General features: G+C 41.8%; 2 protein-coding genes across 4 annotated transcripts; both read left to right on the forward strand.

Annotated features, from left to right (window-relative positions):
• Positions 1–1,158: 1,158 nt before the first annotated feature.
• On the forward strand, positions 1,159–12,498 carry LOC137037516 (E3 ubiquitin-protein ligase TRIM39-like). The gene is made up of 8 exons (XM_067411558.1): positions 1,159–1,257; positions 2,461–2,553; positions 3,012–3,565; positions 8,206–8,301; positions 9,909–10,142; positions 10,234–10,372; positions 11,776–11,802; positions 11,951–12,498. The coding sequence occupies exons 2-8, from the start codon at positions 2,481–2,483 to the stop codon at positions 12,496–12,498; spliced, it is 1,671 nt and encodes a 556-aa protein (XP_067267659.1). The 5' UTR covers positions 1,159–1,257; positions 2,461–2,480.
• LOC137037514 (E3 ubiquitin-protein ligase TRIM39-like) lies at positions 1,177–26,342 on the forward strand. 3 transcript variants are annotated; one of them, XM_067411553.1, is made up of 8 exons: positions 1,177–1,257; positions 20,646–20,738; positions 20,955–21,526; positions 21,638–21,733; positions 23,836–24,069; positions 24,161–24,299; positions 25,126–25,152; positions 25,303–26,342. In XM_067411553.1, the coding sequence occupies exons 2-8, from the start codon at positions 20,666–20,668 to the stop codon at positions 25,848–25,850; spliced, it is 1,689 nt and encodes a 562-aa protein (XP_067267654.1). In that variant the 5' UTR covers positions 1,177–1,257; positions 20,646–20,665; the 3' UTR covers positions 25,851–26,342. The 3 variants fall into 3 exon arrangements, with proteins under 3 accessions (XP_067267654.1, XP_067267653.1, XP_067267656.1); XM_067411552.1 differs by lacking the exon at positions 1,177–1,257 and adding an exon at positions 19,766–19,896; XM_067411555.1 differs by lacking the exons at positions 1,177–1,257; positions 20,646–20,738 and adding an exon at positions 19,771–19,896.
• Positions 26,343–26,412: the final 70 nt, after the last annotated feature.

Genomic DNA, 26,412 nt, shown 5'->3' on the forward strand with positions numbered 1-26,412 from the left:
TGTCTTTACCTCTCACTGAGAAAAAAGAACATGTTATCAGTATGTTTTGGGAAAGTTTCCTGCTCAGAGCAGAGTTCAGATCAACTTAAACCTTGACGAAGCTGTGAATCATGTTTATTTGTGCGCTAAGTGTTCTGTGGAGGTCCTTTGTACTGGTGGACAACTGGCACTCTGCTTGAGACCAGCAGACACCATGTCATGACCCCAAAAGGATATCCAGTACCTAAATCCAGGGTCCACTCGTCTGGGCTCGTACACAGCAGGTCTCCACATGTTTCCACCACAAACACTCCAGTTCACTGGTTGAAGTGTGGCTCACCCAGAGTGTCATACGTGATTCCTAGATCGCCTGTTTCTGCCAGAAGTTCTCCTCATAGGTTTTGATGCCAAGTCACCTTCTTCATGCTCGGCTTTATGGGAAGGTTCTGTTACAGCACTCTTTCATTTCAAGGTCCATCCAGTGGTTTTCGTACATACACTGGATAATCCCCTCCTCTCCTTTCTTTCTCCACATACGTTTGCTTTTTCCAGTATGCTCAGTTTTCCTGGGCCGCCTCTTTCTGACAGGTTCCTCACTAACACATGATCACCTGCTCCAAGACAGAACTCCACACCTTCCTTTTTTACAGTCTATGATTATCCCCTTTACATTATATTATTTGTGCAAATGACATACAATAAACAAAGACATGAAACACATTAAATAACGATTCTCTGAGGTCATTACATTAGTTTGAGCTTCTACATACTAACAGTTCAAGTGTGTCAAACTATTTTCTCCCAACAGATCAACAGAGGAATCATTCTGACAAACACAGGGATTCAACCTCAATTATGTTTGAAAAGACTGAAGATGTTTTAAAGGAAGAGCATCATTCTGTCATCATTTACTCATCATGTCATTCTGAACCCGAGTGACTTTCTTCAGTGGATCACAAAAGACATTTAGAAATTCATACAAATATTTCTTCTTTGCTCCACTTGTATAGGCTATATATACAAACACTGATATTAATCTGATAGAAACATCAGTCCCAATACAAATAGCCACACATGAACTCAACACACTGAATACAGAGACAAATGTAAATGTGTAAATACAGGAGGAGCTCTGACATCACTGGAGTTCAGAGAGATTCAGAGAAAGTGAACCTTGATCAACAACAATATGGACGCCTGAAACGATCAACCTCTTCAATCAACAGAATATTTATTGATCTGTTCAAAGAGTCTTGTGGACACATCTGATACTCACAGGTAATGATAGAAATATAAGAGAGATTGAGCTGAACAGGTTTCTAATGGAAGTGATCTGGTTTAGTAGAGTTTATGTTGAACTGGAATGAGTTGAACTGAATCAGGTTTAAGCGTGTCAAATACTCAGCTACTTTAGTTGATAACTACACTGAAATGGTATCAGAATTGTATTAAAAGTGTCATTTGATTGGTTGTAAAGTAAAGTTTGGTGTTTCTGTCATTTTGTCACATTATATAAAGACTAAAGAAACAGGAAGTAAAATGAGCTGCAGACAGACTGAACACAAACCTGCTGAACTGCAGCTGAAAATCACATTTATATTCATTAAAACTATACTTAGTCATACAAACTACACTTGGTCACACAATATTTATGTTTATTTTGTGGAGATATATATTTATTCATAGGTAAGTATATAACCTACTTTGTGCTTGTTGTTTCTGATCTAAACAGCAGGTCAAAGTTCAGATTGTTCAGTGAGTTTGAGTCATTCACTGTATGAGGAGTGATTGTGTTTCTCTCACTATCAATGAGATTTTAACACTTTAATATAAATATTTATTAAATGGTCATGAGAGAATATGAAGTAACCTCAAATCTGACTTTTGAGCCAAGATTTAATTTAAACCTGAGTGACCAAATACTGTGTGTGAAACAAATACAGTTCTGTCAGGACCTCTATCGTCAAATATGATTGATAATGCATAGAGTTTGTATTGGGGTATGGTTCTGTTCTGGGCAAGAACTCCCTGCACATCCATGCAGCCTAGCATGGATAAGAGCAGGGAGAGCAGCAATAACCCCCCTTATGTAAACAGACCAGAACCAACATATGGAGAAATAATTAATGTCAATAATTTAACATGTACACATATTTCAAGAATTAGTCTGATTCAGGGGAATCATAAGGCCAACTGACTGAAGAGAGGAGGAGCTGGGGATGGAGGAGGGTAATTTGCTCCTGAGAAACGCAATAGCTGCTGATAATACTGAGGAGCTTATATATGGATGCTGTGATAGGCGTCGTATTCCTATAGGTAGACGTAAGTCAACTGGGAGTCAGCTGATGCACGCTTGACTGACGTGACCTGCCAGAACTGACGCTGACACTGGATTATTACAAGGAACAAATGGGCTTAGATAAGTCTATTGATCATAATTTATATTGTGAAATATAATATGTTTCTTTATTTCATGAAAAGGCTTGAAGAGGGAAAGAACAATGGCAGAATCTTCACCAACATCAACAAAAGCAAGAAAAACCAAAAGAAAGAGTATTGAAGATTATCCTCCAAGTAAGTCAATAACCCAGAAAAGAATGAATTAGTGCATGAATGACTTTAACTATTCTCATATGGTGATATTTAAAATGTACAGTACTACTTCACATTAGGGCACTGATCAGCTTGTCTGGGTTCATTTTGCAGAAATGACCAGCTTGTACATGATCTCTTATATATTTGGAAAATCATATTTTATTTCTTCAAAGTTGCTCTTTACATTCAACCAACTTCATGAGGTGAATCATGGGATTCTTTTTAAACTTGATGATTCTTTTCTTTTTCTATCTGCTTTAACTTATTCATATAATAAAATCATCATCTTCATCATCATAATTTCAATAATTTACAAAGAACTCCTTCAAAAAAAATGACTCTAAGATCATGAGAAACTTGAATTCAGTGTTTTTCAAGCGTCTCCAAACTTTAGACTAGTAGTGTAGATGATTTATCTTCTTCATTTTTCTCTCCAGCGATGTCATCCTCCAGCGGTCCACTGACTGAGGAGCTTCAGTGCTCGATATGTCTGGACGTGTTCACTGATCCAGTCAGCACTCCATGTGGACACAACTTCTGCAAGACCTGTCTGAATAAGTGCTGGGACAACAGCCAGACCTGCAACTGTCCATATTGTAAAGAAACATTCAAGATCAGACCTGATCTCAAGATTAATACCACACTCCGAGAGCTCGTAGATCACTATAAAAAGAAAAGTCCTGAGAAAAAACTTGAAGTTCTGTGTGACTTCTGTGAGGAAAGAAAGCAGAAAGCCCTGAAGTCGTGTCTGGTGTGTCAGAGCTCTTACTGTGAAACTCACTTGTATCCTCATTTGAAAGTGGCAGGTTTAAAGAAACACAAACTGATCAATCCTGTGAGGAATCTGGAGGACTATATATGTCAGAAACATGAGAGACCTCTGGAGCTGTTCTGTAGAGATGATCAGACATGTGTGTGTCCGATGTGTGCTGTGAAAGACCACAAGAACCACAACACTGTTCCTATAGAAGAGGAGAGTGAGGAGAAGAAGGTAGAAGTTACTGACAAAACTAAAATATTCTGTCTGAAATATTCTGGGAACGCCTCTGCGTGATTGCGTCGTGAAGCACGTATGAAATCAGTCCAATAGGGTGACGGAACGTCATAGGCGGGTGACGTCACTGACCAGGAACTATAAAGCCTACCTGAAAACACACTCATTCAGCTTCTGTGTCTTCAGCAAGCGCATGCAGGGTGGTTCAACATCGAGATGTTGTTCTCGCCCACATGAAAAGGTTGGGGTCTTTTCAACTCCTCTTTGAGGAGAGCGGCTCAGCTCACGTTCCTCACGGCTCGGGTCCTGCTTCTGCCGAGGCAGACCGGCGCCTGATGTTGTGGGGTTCGCAGATTGATTGACGGTTTAGATATGGGCGCTGCCCTATCTCAGCCCTCACCTGTTGGATCTAATGTCTCTATTCAGAGTCAGGAAGCACGCACTGTAGTTTCTTCCGCTCCGGTTAAGGCAGCTGCACTGATGACATCCAGTTCTGAGGAGTTGGATGTTGTTATGGTGGAAACAGGTGAAGCTGAAGACTCGCCACTTCAGTCTCATGGTAGTGAAGAGTTCGTGGAGGTGTTAACTCATGCTGTGGCCAAGTTGAATATTGTATGGCCAGCTGAGAAACAAGAGCTGCAAGTCAAGAGCAAATTAGATTAAATATATTTTCCATCTAGATCAGCTCAACCTCCACATCGCGGCTTACCGTTTTTTCCCAACCTCCGTACTCGGCTGCAGGTCAGGCTGCGGCATGTCTGCATACTATGTCCATCTTGCAGGCATGCCAAGCTGATCTGCTAAGAGACCTGGGGGAAAGTGAAGAAGTGGGGGCGGATGTCATCCAAGAGCTGCGTCAGCAGCTGATTTAGCTCTCTGTGCCACCAAGGGGATGGCCAATTCTATTGACCGGTCTATGGCAGCCCTAGTGGCCATGGAGAGGCACTTATGGTTGAATTTTACAGGGATAAATATAGAAACCTTCCTCATGGATGCTCCGCTTAGCCCTTCTGGCCTCTTCGGTGACGCTATCCCTACTGTCACCGAGAGGTTTTCAAATCAAAGAAACAAGCTTCAGCTCTACAGCAGTTTCTTCCATGCCAAACCCAGGTCTCTGCAGCTGCTGGGCGGGAGCAGCTGAGGCCGAGTACGAACTCCGCACACAGACAACACCAGAAACAGAGCGTTGCTACCCGTACTCCCCCTCCAAGGAGCTGGGGGGCGGGGCAACGCTCACAGGTGAAGTCCTCAAAGGGCAAGTCGGATCTGAGAACTTGATCAACCTATGTATGTATGTTTGTATCTGTATGTATGTATGTATCTATCCTCCCACAACACAGGAAGTTCCTGAGGTTTGCTTTCGGGGGCAAAGCTTACCAATATTGGGTTCTTCTCTTCAGCTTAGCACTGTCACCCCACACCTTCACCAAAGGTGTAGACGCGGCTCTGACACCCTTGCGCATGCAGGGCATCCACATCTTAACTACATCGACATTTGGTTGATTCTGGCTCAATCAGAGCAGATGGTGGTTCAACATCGAGATGTTGTTCTCGCCCACATGAAAAGGTTGGGGTTGAGGCTGAACGTGAAGAAAAGTGTGCTTTCTCCTGCTCAGAGAACCATTTATCTAGGCGTGGTATGGGATTCGAATGTCATGCATGCTCGTCTGTTGCCTGCTCGCATAGCATCGATTCTCCCAGCTGTTTCAGACATAAAGCCTGGCCAGTCACTCATTGTTACACAGTTTCAGAAACTGTTAGGTTTCATGGCAGCAGCGTCCAATGGGATACCTTTTGGCCTGCTCAACATGAGACCATTGCAGTAGAGGCTCAAAACCAAGGGGTTTTTCGCTGAGGGGAATCTTTTTCATGTGATCAGGGTCACGCAGCAATGCCTTCGTGCCCTAGTCGTATAGAAACAACCTTGGTTTCTGTCTCAGAGACCTGTGTTGGGAGCTCTCGGTCGTCGCATCATGCTAACGACAGATTCATCCCTCACGGGCTGGGGGGCGATCATGAGTGGTCACTCTGCTCGGGGTCTATGGCAGGACCATCATCTCCCCTGGCATATAAATCGCCTGGAGATGCTGCCGGTGTTCCTGAAACACTTCCTTCCAGACCTCAGGGGTCATCATGTGCTGGTCCGTTTAGACAACACATTGGTGGTCTTGTACATTAATCAGGGGGGTCTGAGATCACACCTGTTATACAGACGGGCTCATCAGATCCTCCTGTGGACCCAAGGGAAACTGCTCTCAATCAAGGCAGTTTACATCCCAGGGTACCTCAGTTTGGGAGCAGACATCCTATCGAGGGGCTGAGGCCCAGGGAATGGAGACTTCACCCCGAGGTGTTGAAGCTCATTTGGGAGAACTTCGGCAGAGCTGAAGTGGATCTGTTTGCATCTCGAGAGACGACTCACTGTCTATTATGGTTCTCCATGACAAACCCAGCACCTCTGGGGCTGGTTGTTATGGTACAGCCATGGCCGAGGCTACGCCTGTATGCATTTCCCCCGATTGTGCTGCTCCCGGGAGTTCTGGAGAGAGTTCACCAGGATGGGGTCCTGCTGTTGGTAGTAACCCCGTTTTGGCCGGCCCAAGTTTTTTCTTTTTTTCTTTTTTGCTGGACGATTCTCCGATGGAGATTCCGATCAGATAGGACTTTCTCTCTCAGGCGAGCGGGTCGATCCTTCACCCCCGCCCGGAGTGGAAACTATGGGCTTGGCCTCTGAGGGGGCCCAGCTCATGAGTTCAGGTCTCTCAACTGAGGTTGTTGAGACCATCCTCCACTCCAGAGCTCCCTCCACGAGGAAACTCTATGCCTTGAAGTGGAAATATTTCACTTCTTGGTGTGGAAATCACCAGTGGGACCCAGTTAACTGCCCTGTTGGTATTGGTGCTGGAGTTTCTGCAGGAAAGATTTTCCACAGGGCTATCCCCCTCTACAATAAAGGTGTACGTGGTGGCCTTAGCTGCTTACCATGCTCCTTTGAGTGGTGTATCTTTGGGGAGACACCCTCTTATTACTCGTTTCCTTCGTGGCACAAAGGTACCAGCTTGGGATCTGGCCGTTGTACTACAAGGCCTTTCTCTGGCCCCCTTCAAACCTATCGAAGAAGTCCCTGAGAAGTTTCTCACACTTAAAACTATATTTCTACTATTTCGTCTCTCAAGAGAATTGGAGACATTCAAGCCCTTTTGGTATCTCCCTCGTGCTTGGAATTTGCGCCCGGCATGGTTAAATTCAAGACCGGGTTATATTCCTAAGGTTCTCACTAATCCTGTGAGGCCTCTGTCCTCCTCCTTTTCAGATGTCAGACCAGGAAAAGTTTAATCTGCTGTGCCCTGTCAGGGCATTAGATGCCTATGTCCACAGAGCTGCCTTGTGGAGAAAATCTGACCAGTTGATTGTCTGTTTCGGGTCACCTAGGAAAGGTCACCCTGCATCTAAGCAGAGAATGAGCAAGTGGGTGGTTGAGGCCATCTCACTTGCTTACGAGTCGGCTGGTCAGTCTTCACTATTGGCTGTCCGAGCTCACTCGACCCGGAGTATGGCTGCTTCCAAAGCACTTTTGTCAGGAGTTTCTCTCCAGGAAGTTTGTGATATGGCAGGCTGGTCCTCGCCACATACCTTCATGAGGTTCTATGAGTTGGACCTCAGCTCCGCTCCAGGGGCACAGGTGCTATCGTCCTAGTGTGCGCATCGAATTCACACAGACCAGCTGCTCATATGGCGACGTGGGGATTGTTGTTCCCAAAGCGTTTGACGCAGCACGAGTTCCCTTGAAAGGGAACGTCTCGGTTACGTATGTAACCTTAGTTCCCTGAATAGGGAACGAGATGCTGCATCGCCCTGCCATACTCCCAGCATGCCTGTAAGCACCTTGCTTCAGTATTCAGAAGCTGAATGAGTGTGTTTTCGGGTAGGCTTTATAGTTCCTGGTCAGTGACGTCACCTGCCTATGACATTCTGTCACCCTATTGGACTGATTTCATACGTGCTTCACGACGCAATCACGCAGAGGCGTTCCCAAAGCCTTTGATGCAGCGCCTCGTTCCCTATTCAGGGAACTAAGGTTACGTACATAACCAAGATGATTTTCAACATGTGAATTCATCCACTTCTCCCAAAATACATGAAAGTAAGTGAGCCGGTGAACTGGTGAAGAATAGAGTAAGCTTTAAAGTTACTTACACAATGTGTATCTGATATGAATAAAACGTGTGGTCTAATTATAATGGAAAGGGTTGTTATTTACGCTTCTATAGACATCATTGTGTATTTTACAAACTCTAAATATATTGTTTTGTTAGTACTCATGTGTATTTAAATGCCTGAAACCTAAAATAAACACTATTTGGTTGAAAACACTGCATATATGTGATATGTGAAAAGCGCTGCTCGCGTCTGTCTCTGGCCAGCCAAAGCACGCAAGCATATTTGAATTTGGCAGTTGATCACGTTATGCACTGAACTTTCTAATCACACTGGTCTCCAAGGACCAGCCAAGACTGATCACACTGGTGTGATTGTACGCATCAAAGGGTTAAAGGTATCTTATAATGAGGAATCGCATGATCTAATATAAATGAATCAGTTATGAAAACATATTGTGTGTTGTTCTGTGTCTATAGACTCAACTGATGAAGACACAGAAAGATGTGCAGCAGATGATCCAGGACAGAATCAAGAAGATTCAAGAGGTCAAACACTCAGCAGAAGTCAGAAAAGTGAGTTTAAAATAATGTAATTATATGAAGTTCTAAACATAGATTCGAGCCAGTCCTGTCAGTGGGGGAGGTGCTGAATCTCAGGTTTAAACCAAGCGGCAACCTCCCCCAGTCTCTCGTGAAGCCAATACGGAAGTGACTTAAGCTGCGATTCATCGACTGGCCGCTAGGGACAGGCTCCAAAAGAGAGCAGAATCTCATTGACTCCCATGTTAAATTGGCAAGTTTATAGCAGAAAAAAACATGTTTACAAGTTGGTTCAAATTGTGGTTTTGGTCTATACTGCTAATTTTGCCCTTCATGACAACTGTGAGGGGGGTGAATTTTTTTCTAACTCATTCGTTTAAATTATATTAAGCCTTAAAGTTCTGCATAATTAAGGGCGTGGTCACTTGAGTGACAGGTAGATGCCGCTGCTGTCTGTGAGCCGTCACTTTACCTCAGCTAATTCCAGCCGCTGAATTTGGCATCTCAGCCGTATTTGTGCTTGATTATTTTATACAATTATAAAATATGGCTTGCTGCATAATATTCGAGACTGATGTGTGTCTGTGTAGATGTGCTCGCATGCTCGCAATGGACATTCATATTTTACCCAAGTGCCACAGATTGGATTCATCTCACGATCTCTATTTCATTATAAATGTATGAAGTTCCATTTGATTTTCCATGTTGTTATTTGCACACCCAACACTGCTGGTGTTGGAGCATCTATATTTTAAAAAACACCGTAGATTGACAGTAAACTTTTAGAACTTTCTGATGATAAAACTTATCTTCATTAATATTTTAGATCGTATCTAAGATAGATAGATAGCTCCTTTGCTGCTATCATGGTCACGTCGAGCTAGGCGGGCGTGGTTTCAGCAACCAGTCACATCAGCTCAAACCACCTCCCGCCTCTTTGCCCATTTTCAGTTATCCGGGAGTGACGTGCGGTGACGCGCAGCTAAGATGGCAGCGTCCTCATTTTCGCGTCAAAAGTGCTGTTCAGAACTCTATGGGTGACGTCACGGACGCTACGTCCATATTTTTTTACAGTCTATGGTTTAAACACTATTTAAAGAGGAACAAATCGAGCACCACAGCACACTTTATAGCCAATCAGCATTAGGGGCCGTGCAGGTTACATTGTTACACCAGTAATTGGTGTGGGCAACAAGTGACAGTCTTTATGAATGAGTCATGTATTTTGAATATTGATTTATTCGCTCAAATGATTTGTTGATTCATTCACCACAAGAGCACGTTTGAACCTCTTTTCAGATGTAACTGACAATAATTTGTCTAAAATGTCAGTTACTTTATATAAACTTCTTCATTGACTTGTTGTATAAGCAATATTACACTCACAATCGCGTTGTTGATCTGAATATCAACAAGGCTGTGATTACTTGATCACTTAGTAAGACAATAACACACCTCTCTTCAACAAGACACATGATTTCAGGAATCATTCAGTGCAAATGGTATATGATGAAGTTTAATACTTCAGTTGAAGGATTTTGAAAACATTTTCTAAAAACACTGAAGTATGAGCAATAGTAACACTGATTCTTGACTTATCAAACACCACTAATAACGTGTTGATTGTCCTGGTTGAGCAGAGAAACACAGAGAAGGAGAAAGCAGCCCGTGTCGAGCTCTTCACTGATCTCATCCGCTCCATTGAGAGATGTCAGACTGAACTGCTGGAGATGATGGAGGAGCAGCAGAAAGCAGCAGAGAAACAGGAGGAAGAGCTCATTGAAGAGCTGGAGCAGGAGATCACTGAGCTAAAGATGAGAAACACTGAGCTGGAGCAGCTCTCACACACTGAAGATCACCTCCACCTCCTACAGGTCAGTCAACATCTCTCTGATCAATGATAATGCAGTATATGACACCATAACACTCCCCATGATGAAGGATTTCTCCTCTCTCCTGCTGTAGATTTACTCATCCCTGTGCAGCTCTAGAAACACCAGGAACTGGTCTGAGATCAGTGTGAAGACTGATGAGAGTCAGGAGACTCTGAGGAGAGCTCTGACTCAACTGCAGGACACTCTACAGGAGAAACTCACACTAACTGGTATGATAATATCAAATACACTATATAGATATATATATATTTATCATCTTTAAATAACAGCAGTGTTGGGGAAGGTTACTTTTAAAAGTAATGCGTTATTCCCTAAAAAAATTACTAATTGCGTTACTTCATTTTTATGGAAAGTATACATTACAGAAGTTCTATTTTTGGCAAATGTAAAAAGGCTTTTCATCCAAAGTGAAATGCAGATTCACACCTGTACAGTAGAGGGCACAGCTCAAACTAAACTTTCAGCTGTGCAGGGACGCAGGAGAAAAAAATACGAGACTCTTCAACAATAAAAACAACAAAAAATGAAACAGAAATGTGATGTTTATCTAAAGTCATTTTGCTTATTAGTATGGTTGAAATGGATCGTCGAAGGTCAGCAGCAAATACATTCCTTAATAAAGTGAGATTAAATACCTCACTTAATTAACATTTAATTGATGCAGGTTTGCGTAATATTCTGAGTTTGACACTACTGCTGATTACACAGGAAAACAAACTTATGTTACTTATTTGAAAAAGTAACTCAGAAATTTTGTTGTAAATTTAAAAGTGTTAATTTACTAGTTACTTGAAAAAAGTAATCTAATTACTTAACTCGTGTTACTTGTAATGTGTTTCCCCCAACACTGAAAGTAATGAAGAATGAGTCGGTCAAGCTGAAATAAGAGAAGTTTGTGATCATGTGTTTGTGTCTCATTATCATCAGCTCACAGTTCTTCTTGAAGAGAGCAGCTCATTTTCAGCTCTAATTTCTGAAGATGTTCAGTAAATTCATCTTCTATAATATAGTATAAATTATTGTACTAGAAGCTTCATTCCTGAAACTACAACCATGAGACTTTAATACATCTGAAAACACATTTAGATGAGAAACTACAGAAAGAAACATTAATTTCTGTAATTTTCTGTTGTTGTTTTTCAGCTGTCTCATCTAAGTTTTGTGAATATGTTTCAGATAAAAATTAGTTTAGCAGAAGAAAATCAAACTGATAGACATCAGGGGTTTAAGATGCACATTCGTTCTTCTTTAGAGGAGAATTTCAGACCTGTTGCTCAGACAGCTTTGCAGTGCTGGACTTTAATTTGGAGTTTATTTAAGTTTAATGTTTATAGATTTGTATTTACTAAATACCCACAACACTAATCCACTCCAAAACTGAGATGAATAACATTAGACACAAAATTAACTTGTATAAGACATTTCGCTAAACATTTACAAAGTTATATCTTTTTGTTAAAAGGAGAAATACTAAGAGCTCAAACTCAAAGCAATAAGAGTTTCTGTTTGATTCTCTAAATATCAGCAGAGACACAAACATTGATCAGATAAAACATGATGAACATAAAACATAAAAAATCTGATGATGTTTTATTGTCATGTGTCTCTACAGATCTGAAGAGGATGCAGCAGTATGAAGGTACAGTGTGTGTCTGAACTACACTAGATTACATTCATACACTCACAGCTTCATCACTGACCTACAGGATGATTAAACACTGATTCAATATTAAAAACATCACAAAATGTTTGTATTAAGTTGTGATTTATATTCTCTGTTTTCTCAGTGGATGTGACTCTGGATCCTGATACAGCTCATCCTAACCTCATCCTGTCTGATGATCGAAAACAAGTGAGATGTGGAGACAAAAGACAGAAACTTCCAGACAACCCAGAGCGATTTGATAGATATTCAAATGTCCTGGGAAAGGAGGGATTCTCCTCAGGGAGATTTTATTTTGAGGTGCAGGTGAAGGAAAAGACTGACTGGACTTTAGGAGTGGCAAGTGAATTCATTGACAGGAAGGGAGAGATAACACTGAGACCCAGTGATGGATTCTGGACTGTGGTTCTGAGGAATGGGAATGAATATGAAGCCTTTGCTGATTCTCTTGTCTCTCTGTGTGTGAGAGTGAAGCCGCAGCGGGTCGGTGTGTTTGTGGATTATGAGGAGGGTCTGGTCTCCTTTTATAATGTGGAGTCCAGCTCTCATATTTACTCTTACACTGGTCAGTCTTTCACTGGGAAACTCTATCCATTTTTTAGTCCAGAACTTAATTATGGAGGTAAAAACTCAACTCCACTGATCATCACACCTGTCCATCACAATAAATGAATTAACACCCCAATATGAAATAGATGAAAGTAATGATCTTAATAATTAAATATGAAAACATTATGTTTGTGCTGCTATTTTGTAATTTTTTGTTTTTCAGTTTTTAAAATCTGTAAGCTATAATTACATATTTTTAAGGTAAATAAAACAAAGTGAAACTGTAAAATCTTAACATAAAAATGCAACTAGTAACAGTGTTTCACGTTTGAGCTTCTACAAGAACAAATGAGGTAATTGTTCAAGAGTCAAAAACAAGTACGGTTGAGCTTCTGTCACAGACACGTCAGGTTCCAACATCCACCAATCACAGCGCACACCATCCCCAGACCAATCGCCTCAAGGAAGCCTTCACCACCGCTCCCTTACTCGTTCACCCCGATCCAGAGCTGCCCTTCATCGTAGAGGTGGACGCCTCTACCACCGGAGTGGGAGCGGTGTTGTCACAGCAGCAGGGGACGCCAAGTAGACTCCACCCATGCGCCTTCTTCTCCCGCAAGCTCAGCCCGGCGGAAGTCAACTACGACATCGGTGACAGGGAACTCCTCGCTGTGAAGCTTGCTCTGGAAGAGTGGAGGCATTGGCTGGAGGGAGCCAAACATTCGTTCCTGGTCCTGACAGATCACAAAAACCTAGAGTATCTCTGTGCTGCAAAAAGGTTAAATCCAAGACAAGCTCGTTGGGCCATGTTCTTCTCCCGGTTTAACTACACCATCTCCTATCGACCTGGCTCAAAGAATACAAAAGCAGATGCTCTCTCCCGTCTCCATGCTCCTGAAGAGAAACCGGAAGAACCTGAGCCAATCATCCCGAGCTCACTCATCGTAAGCCCCATCACTTGGTCAGAAGAGACCATTCCCTCCTCCAATGCCTCCACGAACCCTCCGCCGGGCTGTCCACCTGGTTTGCTCTACATCACCCGGACACGACGCACTCCAACCATCCACTCAGCTCACACATCACTAGGCACTGGTCACCCGGGGGTCAATGAAACCCTCTCGTTGCTGAAAGAACGCTTCTGGTGGCCAGGGATGGCAGCCGATGTCAGAAGGTACGTGCAGGGCTGTCGGGAGTGCGCCATCTCCAAAAGTCCTCGTCATCTGCCAGCTGGGAAACTCCTTCCTCTGCCCGTTCCCAACCGACCATGGTCACACCTAGGGGTGGATTTCATAACGGACCTTCCTGCTTCCGATGGAAATACCTACATCCTAGTCATCATAGATCGTTTCTCCAAATCTTGTCGTCTCATTCCACTAAGAGGATTACCCACTGCCATGGAAACGGCTGAAATGCTCTTCAACCACGTGTTCAGGTATTTCGGAATACCAGATGACATTGTATCGGACAGAGGACCCCAGTTCATCTCCAGAGTATGGAAAGCATTCCACTCACTCCTAGGTGTGGCCGTCAGTCTAACATCGGGGTACCATCCGCAGTCGAACGGGCAGACGGAAAGAAAGGTCCAGGAGATCGGCCGCTTCCTCCGTACCTTCTGTCATGACCACCAGGACTCTTGGAACCAGTTTTTGAGTTGGGCCAAGTACGCCCAGAACTCTCTCCGGCAGTCGACTACAGGACTCACTCCATTCCAGTGCGTACTCGGCTACCAACCCCCACTGTTCCCCTGGACCGGGGAACCATCTAACGTTCCGGCAGTGGATTACTGGTTCTGAGAGAGCGAGAGGGTCTGGGACTCAGCTCACCACCAGCTGCAACGAGCCCTGCGCAGACGCAGGATGACAGCGGACCTGCGGCGCTCCAACACCCCTGTCTTCCAGCCCGGACAGAAGGTATGGCTGTCGACACGGGACATCAGACTGCGTCTGCCCTGCAAGAAGCTGAGTCCCAGGTTCATTGGCCCATTTCCCATCGTCAAGCAGATCAACCCGGTCACATACCAACTCCAACTTCCACAAGGGTATCGTATTCACCCAACTTTCCACGTCTCACTCAAGCCTTATCACCCTTCTGTTCTCTCCACAGGGCCTGACGTGACTCCCGCCGAACCCCCCCTTCCACTCATCCTGGAAGACGGTGCAGCATACGAGGTTCGCGAGATTCTTGACTCCCGGCGTCGTGGTGGCCAGCTGGAGTACTTGGTCGATTGGGAAGGTTACGGCCCTGAGGAACGTTCCTGGGTTCCAAGAAACGACATCCTTGATCCCAACTTACTTCAAACTTTCCATGACAGTCACCCTGACAGACCAGCACCGCGGGGAAGAGGACGACCACCACGACGTCGGGGTCCTCGGCCCTCAGGAGCGGGCCGTGGAGGGGGGGGTACTGTCACAGACACGTCAGGTTCCAACATCCACCAATCACAACGCACACCATCCCCAGAGTACTGATCACCGCCATCTGCACCTCATCATTGCACTCATCAACAGCACCATAAAGAGCACACACACACAGCACTCCATGTCCGGTCTCGTTTGCAGATACTCACCTGTCTCCAGCGTATCTCCTTCCCTTTGTGTGCCTCATCTCCTGTGTGTGAGTGCTCCAGCTATCTCCAGCTATCTCCAGCTATCTCCAGCTATCTCCAGCTATCTCCAGCGATCTCCATACTCCAGCGTGTTCACGGATCTCCTCATCTGAAAGTAAAAGGACAGTAACTATCTCCATTCTACTCATTCATCCATCTTCTTATTCATCACTGCTCACCTGTTCACTGCTCATTGCTCTACTGGTGTCAATAAACTTCAAGTTACCTGTTTACATCTGTGTCTGACTCCTGTGTACCGTAACAGCTTCTGTTTGTGTTCACTGGTCAGTGTTTATATGTGAATTAAAGCTTAATCTGCTCATCATAAATTGATCCAGTCTCTTCAGAAAATTCTGATCTGACTTATGGTTTTCCTAAAAATGCTGATCAAAACTTGGAAAAATCCCATAGACTTTCATTGATGGAATGTTCAAATGAGCAAAGACTGTTCCAACTCCAACTGACAATTCAAATTTTCACAGAGGCTCATCAGACCTCATTAACTGTACTATTTCTAAACCACTGAGACTCATTTAAGCTTCCATTCTATCTAATATTTCTATTTTTTCATATCTATCTATCTATCTATCTGTAACCCAGTAGAATAATATTCTACAGGTAATGAGTTTATTTCATTCTATTTAATTTTATTTTTATTGGTTCTTCCTCAGAGCTAATATGAATGAGTATACTGCTTTATATATTGCTATATAAAACGAGTGGATGTATGCCTTTAAGAACTCAAATGTCTGAGCGTGAATGAGTGAGTTTTGAATATGTAAAATTACACTGTGTATTTTTTTAGAATCGAATATTGTTTTATTATGTGTTATTGTAGAAAGGCCCATCCAGGGACGGGAGTTGAAAATTAGCACTCGCTACAAACTCTATATGCATTACATCGGCTGCAAACTTTGTTCTGTAGCTATGTCTGACTGCATTGTCCCTGTCAAATAAACTAATAAATAAATAAACGCGAGCATATATCTAGCGTTAGCATCAGTTCTGGCAGGTCACGTCAGTCAAGCTCGAATCAGCTGACTCCTAGGTGACTTACGTCTGCCTATAGGAATACGACGCCTATCACAGCATCCATATATAAGCTCCTCAGTATTATCAGCAGCTATTGCGTTTCTCAGGAGCAAATTATCCTCCTCTTCCCCAGCTCCTCCTCTCTTCAGTCAGGATTGGACCTATTATTCCCCTGAATCAGACTAATTCTTGAAATATGCGTACATGTTAAATTCTGACATTTAATGATATCTGCATATGTTGGTTCTGGTCTGTTTACATAAGGGGGGTTATTGCTGCTCTCCCTGCTCTTATCCATGCTAGGCTGCATGGATGCGCAGGGAGTTCTTGCCCAGAACAGAACCATACCCCAATACAAACTCTATGCATTATCAATCATATTTGCCGATAGTGGTCCTGACAGAAATCAAGTTAGATTGTTATGCACATGTGAAAAACGTGGTTTTAACCTACAAGTTAGGTCTTTCTTTATTTTATTAGTTCATGAGAGTTAAGTCCCGTCCGCACCTATGTGTTATGTATTTTGTATCAATGTATGTGTATCAGAAGTGACGTCTTTTCTACCAGTGAGTGGCATGTGGAATTAGCTCAAGGAGTTGAGCATCACATCAGACTGAAAGACTGATTCAGAGAGCGCTCCAGGCGCATCGCGTCTGCGGACATCGAGGATGTACAACGTCACATCAAAGACCTGTTAGTGGCTGGAATCATCAAAGAGTCAAGGAGTCCATACACATCGCCCATAGTAATAGCACAGAAGAAGAGTGGGGCAATAAGGATGTGCATCGACTACCGAACTCTTAATGCTCGTACCATCCCAGATCAGTACACCACTCCCAGGATCGATGATGCCCTGGACTGTTTGGCTGGTAGTAAATGGTTTTCTGTACTGGACCTCCGTAGTGGATATTATCAAATAGCCATGGCAGAGGAAGATAAAGAGAAGACAGCGTTTATCTGTCCCCTGGGTTTCTTCCAGTTTGAATGGATACCTCAAGAAATTACTGGAGCTCCAGCCACATTCCAGCGGCTGATGGAGAAAGCCACTGGTGACATGCACCTCCTCCAAGTAATAGTCTACCTTGATGACATCATCGTGTTCGGACACACACTTGAAGAACACGAAGAGAGGCTATTAAATGTCCTAGACCATCTGCGTGAGTGTGGCTTGAAAGTCTCGATTGACAGGTGTCAGTTTTGCCAATCACAAGTCTGTCATGTGGATCACATTGTGTCAGCTGCTGGCGTATCACCAGACACAGCGAAGATTGAAGCCGTAACACACTGGAAAATGCCCACCGACCTAATGTCATTGAGGTCGTTCCTGGGATTTTGTGGATTTTACCGGTGTTTCATAAAAGATTACTCTGCCATTGTGAGGCCTTTGACAGAGCTCACCAAAGGTTACCCACCAACATCTGGGCAAAACCAAAAGACGATAGACAGCAAGAAATACCTCAAAGCATCTGAGCCATTTGGAGAGCATTGGGATGACGCCTGTACTGTAGCTTTCCATAAAATCATTTACTGTCTCACACATGCCCCAGTACTTTTTTTTGCCGATACCAACAAACCTTATGTACTGCATGTTGACAAGTGGACTGAGTGCCGCTCTGAATCAGGAGCATCCTGGTGGACTTAGGCCTGTGGCCTATGCAAGCAGAAACTAAGTGCGTCCGAGCAACGTTACCCCATTCATCAGCTGGAGTTCTAGTGCTCAAATGGGCGGTTGTGGACAAGTTCCACGACTATCTATATGGTGCCAATTTCTGATGAAAACAGACAACAATCCACTTACCTATGTGTTGTCAAGTGCTAAGCTGAGTGCGACAGGTCATTGTTGGTTAGCTGCATTAGCTACCTATAACTTCAGCTTGCAATACAAGCCAGGAAGTCATAACATTGACGCGGATGTGTTGTCTCGCTACCCCTGTGAATCCACCGCTTGCTCTGAGTGGAAGGAAATACCTAAGTCAGGAGTAAGTCAGTTAGCCGTGCCTACTGAAAGCAAAGAGTCATTATCCAGACTGGTGGATCACTTAGGTGTTTTACCTCAGAGTATACCCGAGGCATTCTCTTGTCCCACAGCGTTGGGTCTGGGTCAACTGGAACAGCTGACTAATGCAGAGTTGAGAAAAGCGCAAGACGAGGACCCTGTAGTTGGTACAGGGAAGTAGTTGGTTCATTATTTGTTTGTTGTTGACTATTTATTATATTATATGTATAATACATTACATATATTACATTTGAGTATCTATCTATCTATCTATCTATACTGACACATTTTAAATGTCACTTCAGCACTGCATTAATCTCTTAGTGTTTCATCCAGCCTTCTAACTATACCTTAAACTGACAAAACTATAATTCTGCTGTATAGCATTATTACGACTGTAGCCTTACAATACCCTTAACAGTTTATAACTCACTTAACAAAAATATTACTGTTTCAACTCTTCCTACTCTTCCTCAGTATGAAGGCCACAGATTCAGTGATTGATGCTCAGCTGGGCTCGTACACAGCAGGTCTCCACATCAGTGTTTCCACCACAAACACTGGTTGAAGTGTGGCTCATCCAGGGTGTCATACGTGATTCCTAGGTCGCCTGTTTCTGTCAGAAGTTCTCCTTGTAGGTTCTGATGCCAAGTCACCTTCTTCATGCTCGGCTTTACGGATCCTTCCTCCAGCTCCTGCTCCTCTTGAAGATCTCCCAGCACCTCTTCATCAGACTCCTGTGGGTGCTCCTCCAGATCCGGTGGGTTTACAGATTCATCAACGATTTCTCCGATGTCAGGTTGCTTGTCAGGTTTCCTGTTTCTCTCCTCTCTTCTAGGGTGGAATTCTGCTGCAGGTGGATCCAGATCTGTTCCTGTTCTCTGCGTTGAACCCACAAGTCAAACTCCTCATCACTGGAACTGTCTGTTCTGTCATGGTGAGTATCCGTCATGGTTGTGCTTCCTGTTTTGATCTGTCCCTCTGACATCCTTTTCTTTTCAGACAAACATCGGCTGTCTCTGCTTATTGACCAGGTATGGACAAGGTAATAGAAGGTCCTGTTGCAGCACTCTTTCATTTCCAGCTCCATCCAGTGGTTCTACTACATACACTGGATCATCCCCTCCTCTCCTTTCTTTCTCTACATACATTTGCTTTTCCCAGTATGCTCACAGATTTCCTGGGCCGCCTCTTTCTGACAGGTTCCTCACCAACACATGATCACCTGCTCCAAGATAGAACTCCACACCTTCCTTTTTTACAGTCTATGATTTTCTCCTTTACATTATATTATTTGTGCAAATTACCTTCAATAAACAAAGACATGAAACTAATTAAATAATTCTCTGAGGTAATTACATTAGTTTGAGCTTCTACATACTAACAGTTCAAGTGTGTCAAACTATTTTCTCCCAACAGAGGAATCATTCTGACAAACACAGGGATTCATCCTCAATTATGTTTGAAAAGACTGAAGATGTTTTAAAGGAAGAGCATCATTCTGTCATCATTTACTCATCATGTCGTTCTGAACCCGAGTGACTTTCTTCTGTGGATCACAAAAGACATTTACAAATTAATACAAATATTTCTTCTTTGCTCCACTTGTATAGGCTATATATTAAAAAAACACTGAGATTAATCTGATCGAAACATCAGGCCCAATACAAACAGACACACATGAACTCAACACACTGAATACAGAGACAAATGTAAATGTGTAAATACAGGAGGAGCTCTGACATCACTGGAGTTCAGAGAGATTCAGAGAAAGTGAAAGTAACTTGATCAACAACAATATGAACACCTGAAACGATCAACCTCTTTAAACAACAGAATATCTATTGAGCCGTTCAAAGAGTCTTGTGGACACATCTGATCCTCACAGGTAATGATAGAAATATAAGAGAGATTGAGCTGAACAGGTTTCTAATGGAAGTGATCTGGTTTAGTAGAGTTTATGTTGAACTGGAATGAGTTGAACTGAATCAGGTTTAAGCATGTCAAATACTCGACTACTTTAGTTGTTTACTGCACTGAAATGATATCTGAATTGTATTAAAAGTGTTATTTGACTGGTTGTAAAGTAAAGTTTGGTGTTTCTGTCATTTTGTCACATTATATAAAGACTAAAGAAACAGGAAGTAAAATGAGCTTCAGACAGACTGAACACAAACCTGCTGAACTGCAGCTGAAAATTACATTAATATTCATTAAAACTATACTTAATCATACAAAATACACTTGGTCACACAACATTTATGTTTATTCTGTGGAGATATATATTTAATCATAGGTAAGTACATGACCTACTTTGTACTTGTTGTTTCTGATCTAAACAGCAGGTCAAAGTTCAGATTCAGTGAGTTTGAGTCATTCACAGTATGAGGAGTGATTGTGTTTCTCTCACTATCAATGGGATTTTAACACTTTAATATAAATATTTATTAAATGGTCATGCGAGAATATGAAGTAACCCCAAATCTGACTTTTGAGGCAAGATTTCATTTAAACCTGGGTGACCAAATACTGTGTGTGAAATAAATACAGTATTACAAGGAGCAAATGGGCTTAGATCAGTCTATTGGTCATCATTTATATTGTGAAATACATCTTGTTTCTTTATTTTTTGAAAAGGCTTGAAGAGGGAAAGAACAATGGCAGAATCTTCACCAACATCAACAAAAGCAAGAAAAAACAGGAGAAAGAGTATTGAAAATGTTCCTCCAAGTAAGTCAATAACCCAGAAAATAATTAATTAGCGCATGAATGACTTTAACTATTCTCATATAGTGATATTTAAAATGTAAAGTACTACTTCACATTAGGATACTGATCAGCTCGTCTGGGTTCATTTTGCAGTAATGATCAGCTTGTACATGATCTGTTATATATATTAGAAATCATTTGATTTCTTCAAAGTTGCTCTACATTTTCTCTCTCTAGTGATGTCATCCTCCAGCGGTCCACTGACGGAGGAGCTTCAGTGCTCGATATGTCTGGACGTGTTCACTGATCCAGTCAGCACTCCATGTGGACACAACTTCTGCAAGACCTGTCTGAATAAGTGCTGGGACAACAGCCGGACCTGCAACTGTCCATATTGTAAAGAAACATTCAAGATCAGACCTGATCTCAAGATTAATACCACACTCAGAGAGCTCGTAGATCACTATAAAAAGAAAAGTCCTGAGAAAAAACCTGAAGTTCTGAAAAAACCTGAAGTTCTGTGTGACGTCTGTGAGGAAAGAAAGCTGAAAGCCCTGAAGTCGTGTCTGGTGTGTCAGAGCTCTTACTGTGAAACTCACCTGGAGCCTCATTTGAGAGTGGCAGGTTTAAAGAAACACAAACTGATCAATCCTGTGAGGAATCTGGAGGACTATATATGTCAGAAACATGAGAAACCTCTGGAGCTGTTCTGTAGAGATGATCAGACGTGTGTGTGTCAAATCTGCACTTTAACAGACCACAAGAACCACAACATTGTTCCTGTAGAAGAGGAGAGTGAAGAGAAGAAGGTAGAAGTTACTGACAAAACAAATTTTAAAGGACTCTTATCATGAGGAATCACATGCTCTTTAATATAAATGAATCAGTTATGAAAATATATTGTGTTGTTCTGTCTATAGACTCAACTGATGAAGACACAGAAAGACGTGCAGCAGATGATCCAGGACAGAATCAAGAAGATTCAAGACGTCAAACACTCAGCAGAAGTCAGAAAAGTGAGTTTAAAATAATGTACTTACAGTCGTGCTCAAAATGATTCATACCCCTGGTAAATATGACCAAAGAAGGCTGTGAAAATAAATCTGCATTGTTAATTTTGATCTTTTATTTAAAAAATCCACAAAAATCCAACCGTTCATTGGAGAATAATAATTTTAAATAGGGGGAAAATCTCATTATGAGAGAAATGTTTTTCTCTAATACACACTGCTCACAATTAATCATACCCTTTTATTCAATACTTTCTGCCACCTCCTTTTCCCAAATTAACAGCTCTGAGTCTTCACCTATAATGCCTGATGAGTTTGGAGAACACCTGACAAGAGATCTGAGATCATTCCTTCATGCAGAATCTCTCCAGATCCTTCAGATTCCCAGCTCCATGTTGGTGCTTCTTCTCTTCAGTTCACTCCACTCATTTTCTTTAGGGTTCAGGTCAGGGGACTGGGATGGCCATGGCAGAAGCTTGGTTTTGTGCTCAGTGACACATTTTTGTGTTGGTTTTGATGTTTGTTTTGAATCATAGTTCTGATGGAAGATCCAACCGCAGCCCACAGCATTAAAAATAAGCCCACAGCATTAAAGATCCAGCAGTATATTTCATTGTACACATGGGGTACTTTTTACCCCTGTGTGCACCAAACCCATCTTAAGTGTTTGCTGCTAAAAAAGCATTTTTTTTTGCTTCATCTTACTATATAACCCATCACCTTTGAATTTCCAGTAGTGTCAGTTACTTTTCAAATGTTCTATGGTCAGATGAAGCAAAAAAACCCAACTTAAGATGGGTTTGGTGCACACAGGGGTAAAGAGTATACCTCATGTGTACAATGAAATATACTGCTGTATCTTTACAGTTGTGGGCTTATTTTTCTGCTGGAGGTCCTTCACATCTTGTTCAGATATGTGGCATCATGGATTCTATTAAATACCAACAGATAAAAAATCAAAACCTGACTGTCCCTGTTAGAAGTCATGTAATGGGCTGTGTTTGGATCTTCAATTCACAAAATGAAGCTTCTGCCATGGCTGTCCCAGTCCCCTAACCTGAACCCTAAAGAAAATGAGTGGAGTGAACTGAAGACAAGAAGCACCAACATGGAGCTGGGAATCTGAAGGATCTGGAGAGATTCTGTATGAAGGAATGGTCTCTGATCTCTTGTCAGGTGTTCTCCAAACTCATCAGGCATTATAGGTGAAGACTCAGAGCTGTTATCTTGGGAAAAGGAGGTTGCACAAAGTATTGAATAAAAGGGTATGACTAATTGTGAGCAGTGTGTATTAGAGAAAAACATTTCTCTCGTAATGAGATTTTTCTCCCATTAAAATTATTATTCTCCAATGACAGGTTGGATTTTTGTAGAATTTTTAAATAAAAGATCAAAAGTATTAATGACGCAGATTTATTTTCACAGCCTTCTTTGGTCATATTTACCAGGGGTATGAATAATTTTGAGCACGACTGTACATGAAGTTCTAAACATAGATTCAGGAGGAGCCAGTCCTGTTGATCATCTTTATGAATGTGTGGGGGACGTGCGTGGAGCTTGAGCTGAACCTCAGGTTTAAACATTATTTAAAGTGGAACGAATCGAGCACCACAGCACACTTTATAGCCAATCAGCAGTAGGGGCCGTGCAGGTTACATTGTTACACCAGTAGTTGGTGTGGGCGACAAGTGACAGTCTTTATGAATGAGTCATGGATTTTGATTTATTCACTCAAATGATTTGTTGATTCATTCACCACAAGATCACGAGTTGTTTGAACCTCTTTTCAGCAGAAACTGACAATAATTTGTCTAAAATGTCAGTTACTTTATATTAACTTCTTTATTAAATTATTGAATTGTTGTATAAGCAATATTACACTCACAATTGCGCTGTTCATCTGAATATCAACAAGGCTGTGATTACTGGATCACTTAGTAAGGCAACAGCACACCTCTGTTCAACAAGACACATGATTTGAGGAGATTAATACTTCAGTTGAGGGATTTTTAAAACCACCTAAAAACACTGAAGTATGAGCAATAGTAACACTGATTCTTGACTTATCAAACACCACTAATAACGTGTTGATTGTCCTGGTTGAGCAGAGAAACACAGAGGAGGAGAAAGCAGCCCGTGTCGAGCTCTTCACTGATCTCATCCGCTCCATTGAGAGATGTCAGACTGAACTGCTGGAGATGATGGAGGAGCAGCAGAAAGCAGCAGAGAAACAGGAGGAAGAGCTCATTGAAGAGCTGGAGCAGGAGATCACTGAGCTAAAGATGAGAAACACTGAGCTGGAGCAGCTCTCACACACTGAAGATCACCTCCACCTCCTACAGGTCAGTCAACATCTCTCTGATCAATGATAATGCAGTATATGACACCATAACACTCCCCATGATGAAGGATTTCTCCTCTCTCCTGCTGTAGATTTACTCATCCCTGTGCAGCTCTAGAAACACCAGGAACTGGTCTGAGATCAGTGTGAAGACTGATGAGAGTCTGGAGACTCTGAGGAGAGCTCTGACTCAACTGCAGGACACTCTACAGGAGAAACTCACACTAACTGGTATGATAATATACACACAACACTGACAGTGATGAAGAATGAGTCGGTCAAGCTGAAATAAGAGAAGTTTGTGATCATGTGTTTGTATCTCATTATCATCAGCTCACAGGTCTTCTTGAAGAGAGCAGCTCATTTTCAGCTCTAATTTCAGAAAACATGCAGGAAATTCATGTTCTGTAATATAGTATAAATTATTGTACTAGAAGCTTCATCCCTGAAACTACAACCATGAGACTTTAGTTCATCTGCAAACACATTTAGATGAGAAACTACAGAAAGAAACATTAATTTTCTGTTGGTCTTTTCAGCTGTCTCATCTAAGTTTTGTGAATATGTTTCAGATATAAATCAGTTTAGCAGAAGAAAATCAAACTGAGAGACATCAAGGGTTTAAGATGCACATTCGTTCTTCTTTAGAGGAGAATTTTAGACTTGTTGCTCAAACAGCTTTGCAGTGCTGGACTTTCATTTGAAGTTTATTTAAGTTTAATGTTTATAGATTTGTATTTGCAGAATAACCACAACACTAATCCACTCCAAAACTGAGATGAATAACATTAGACACAAAAATAACTTCTATAAGACATTTCACTAAACATTTGCAAAGTTACATCTGTTTGTAAAAAGGAGAAATATTAAGAGCTCAAACTCAAAGCAATAAGAGTTTCAGTTTGATTCTCTAAATATCAGCAGAGACACACACATTGATCAGATAAAACATGATATTGTTCTCAATTCTTTAAATATAACCTTAAATCTTGTTTATAATTCCACACATAAACATGTCAAAGATCTGATGATGTTTTATTGTCATGTGTCTCTACAGATCTGAAGAGGATGCAGCAGTATGAAGGTACAGTGTGTGTCTGAACTACACTAGATTACATTCATATACTCACAGCTTCATTACTGACCTACAGGATGATTAAACACTGATTAAATATTAAAACATCATCACAGAATGTCTGTATTAAATTGTGATTCATATTCTCTGTTTTCTCAGTGGATGTGACTCTGGATCCTGATACAGCTCATCCATATCTCATCCTGTCTGATGATGGAAAACAAGTGAGATGTGGAGATATTGAGCAGAAACTCCCAGACAAACCAGAGAGATTTGATAAACATACATATGTCCTGGGAATAGAGGGATTCTCCTCAGGGAGATTTTATTTTGAGGTGCAGGTGAAGGGAAAGACTGACTGGGGTTTAGGAGTGGCTAGAGAATCCATTATCAGGAAAGGAAAGATCACACTGAGACCCAGTAATGGATTCTGGACTGTGGGTCTGATGAATGGGAATGAATATAAAGCCGGTGCTGGTCCTCCTGTCTCTCTGTCTCTGAGAGTGAAGCCGCAGCGGGTCGGTGTGTTTGTGGATTATGAGGAGGGTCTGGTCTCCTTTTATGATGTGGAGTCCAGCTCTCATATCTACTCTTTCACTGGTCAGTCTTTCACTGACAAACTCTATCCATATTTTAGCCCAGAACCTAATAATGGAGGTAAAAACTCAACTCCACTGATCATCACACCTGTCAATCACAATAAATGAATTTATACCCCAATATGAAATAGGAGATGAAAGTGATGATCTTTAATAATTAAATCTGAAAACATAATGTATGTGCTGCTATTTTTTATTTTTATGTTTTTCAGTTTTTAAAATCTATAAACTATAATTTCATATTTTAAATGTAAAAATATAATGCTTGTTCAATCAATGATTTTTTCCATTTCAGAATTTCATGACATTTTTCCCATCGCTACAAAGTGAAACTGCCTGTAAAATCTTAACATAAAACTCTAACAATAGTAACCAGTGTTACGCAGCACGTTTGAGCTAATTCTTTGAGGTTATTACATCCTCCCCCACTAAAAAAAAAAAAGAATAAATAAATAAAAAACATTTACAAAACATTTTTTCTCTGGATACATGTTTAAAACACAAGTTCTAATAACAGTGTAATGTAGATGCTTTCTCACAGCTTAACAATACAATCACTATCTTCTACTTCTACAACTGTGACATCACTACCATCATCTAACTTTCAGTCTTGATGTGTGTTGAGAGTGTCTTGTCTTTTGTTTCACTGGTGGACCTCCTGATCATCCTG

The sequence above is a fragment of the Chanodichthys erythropterus genome, chromosome 15 (assembly GCF_024489055.1).
Source record: "Chanodichthys erythropterus isolate Z2021 chromosome 15, ASM2448905v1, whole genome shotgun sequence".
Lineage (NCBI taxonomy): Eukaryota > Metazoa > Chordata > Actinopteri > Cypriniformes > Xenocyprididae > Chanodichthys > Chanodichthys erythropterus.

What these genes read in the sequence shown, in the direction of transcription:
- LOC137037516 (XM_067411558.1), top strand. Translation starts at nt 2,481, where the DNA reads ATGGCAGAATCTTCACCAACATCAACAAAAGCAAGAAAAACCAAAAGA. An exon ending in TATTGAAGATTATCCTCCAA is followed by an intron (nt 2,554 to 3,011) that starts GTAAGTCAATAA and finishes TTTTCTCTCCAG; the next exon opens with CGATGTCATCCTCCAGCGGT. An exon ending in GGAGAAACTCACACTAACTG is followed by an intron (nt 10,373 to 11,775) that starts GTATGATAATAT and finishes GTGTCTCTACAG; the next exon opens with ATCTGAAGAGGATGCAGCAG.
- LOC137037514 (XM_067411553.1), top strand. Translation starts at nt 20,666, where the DNA reads ATGGCAGAATCTTCACCAACATCAACAAAAGCAAGAAAAAACAGGAGA. An exon ending in ACTCAGCAGAAGTCAGAAAA is followed by an intron (nt 21,734 to 23,835) that starts GTGAGTTTAAAA and finishes CTGGTTGAGCAG; the next exon opens with AGAAACACAGAGGAGGAGAA. An exon ending in ATCACCTCCACCTCCTACAG is followed by an intron (nt 24,070 to 24,160) that starts GTCAGTCAACAT and finishes CTCCTGCTGTAG; the next exon opens with ATTTACTCATCCCTGTGCAG.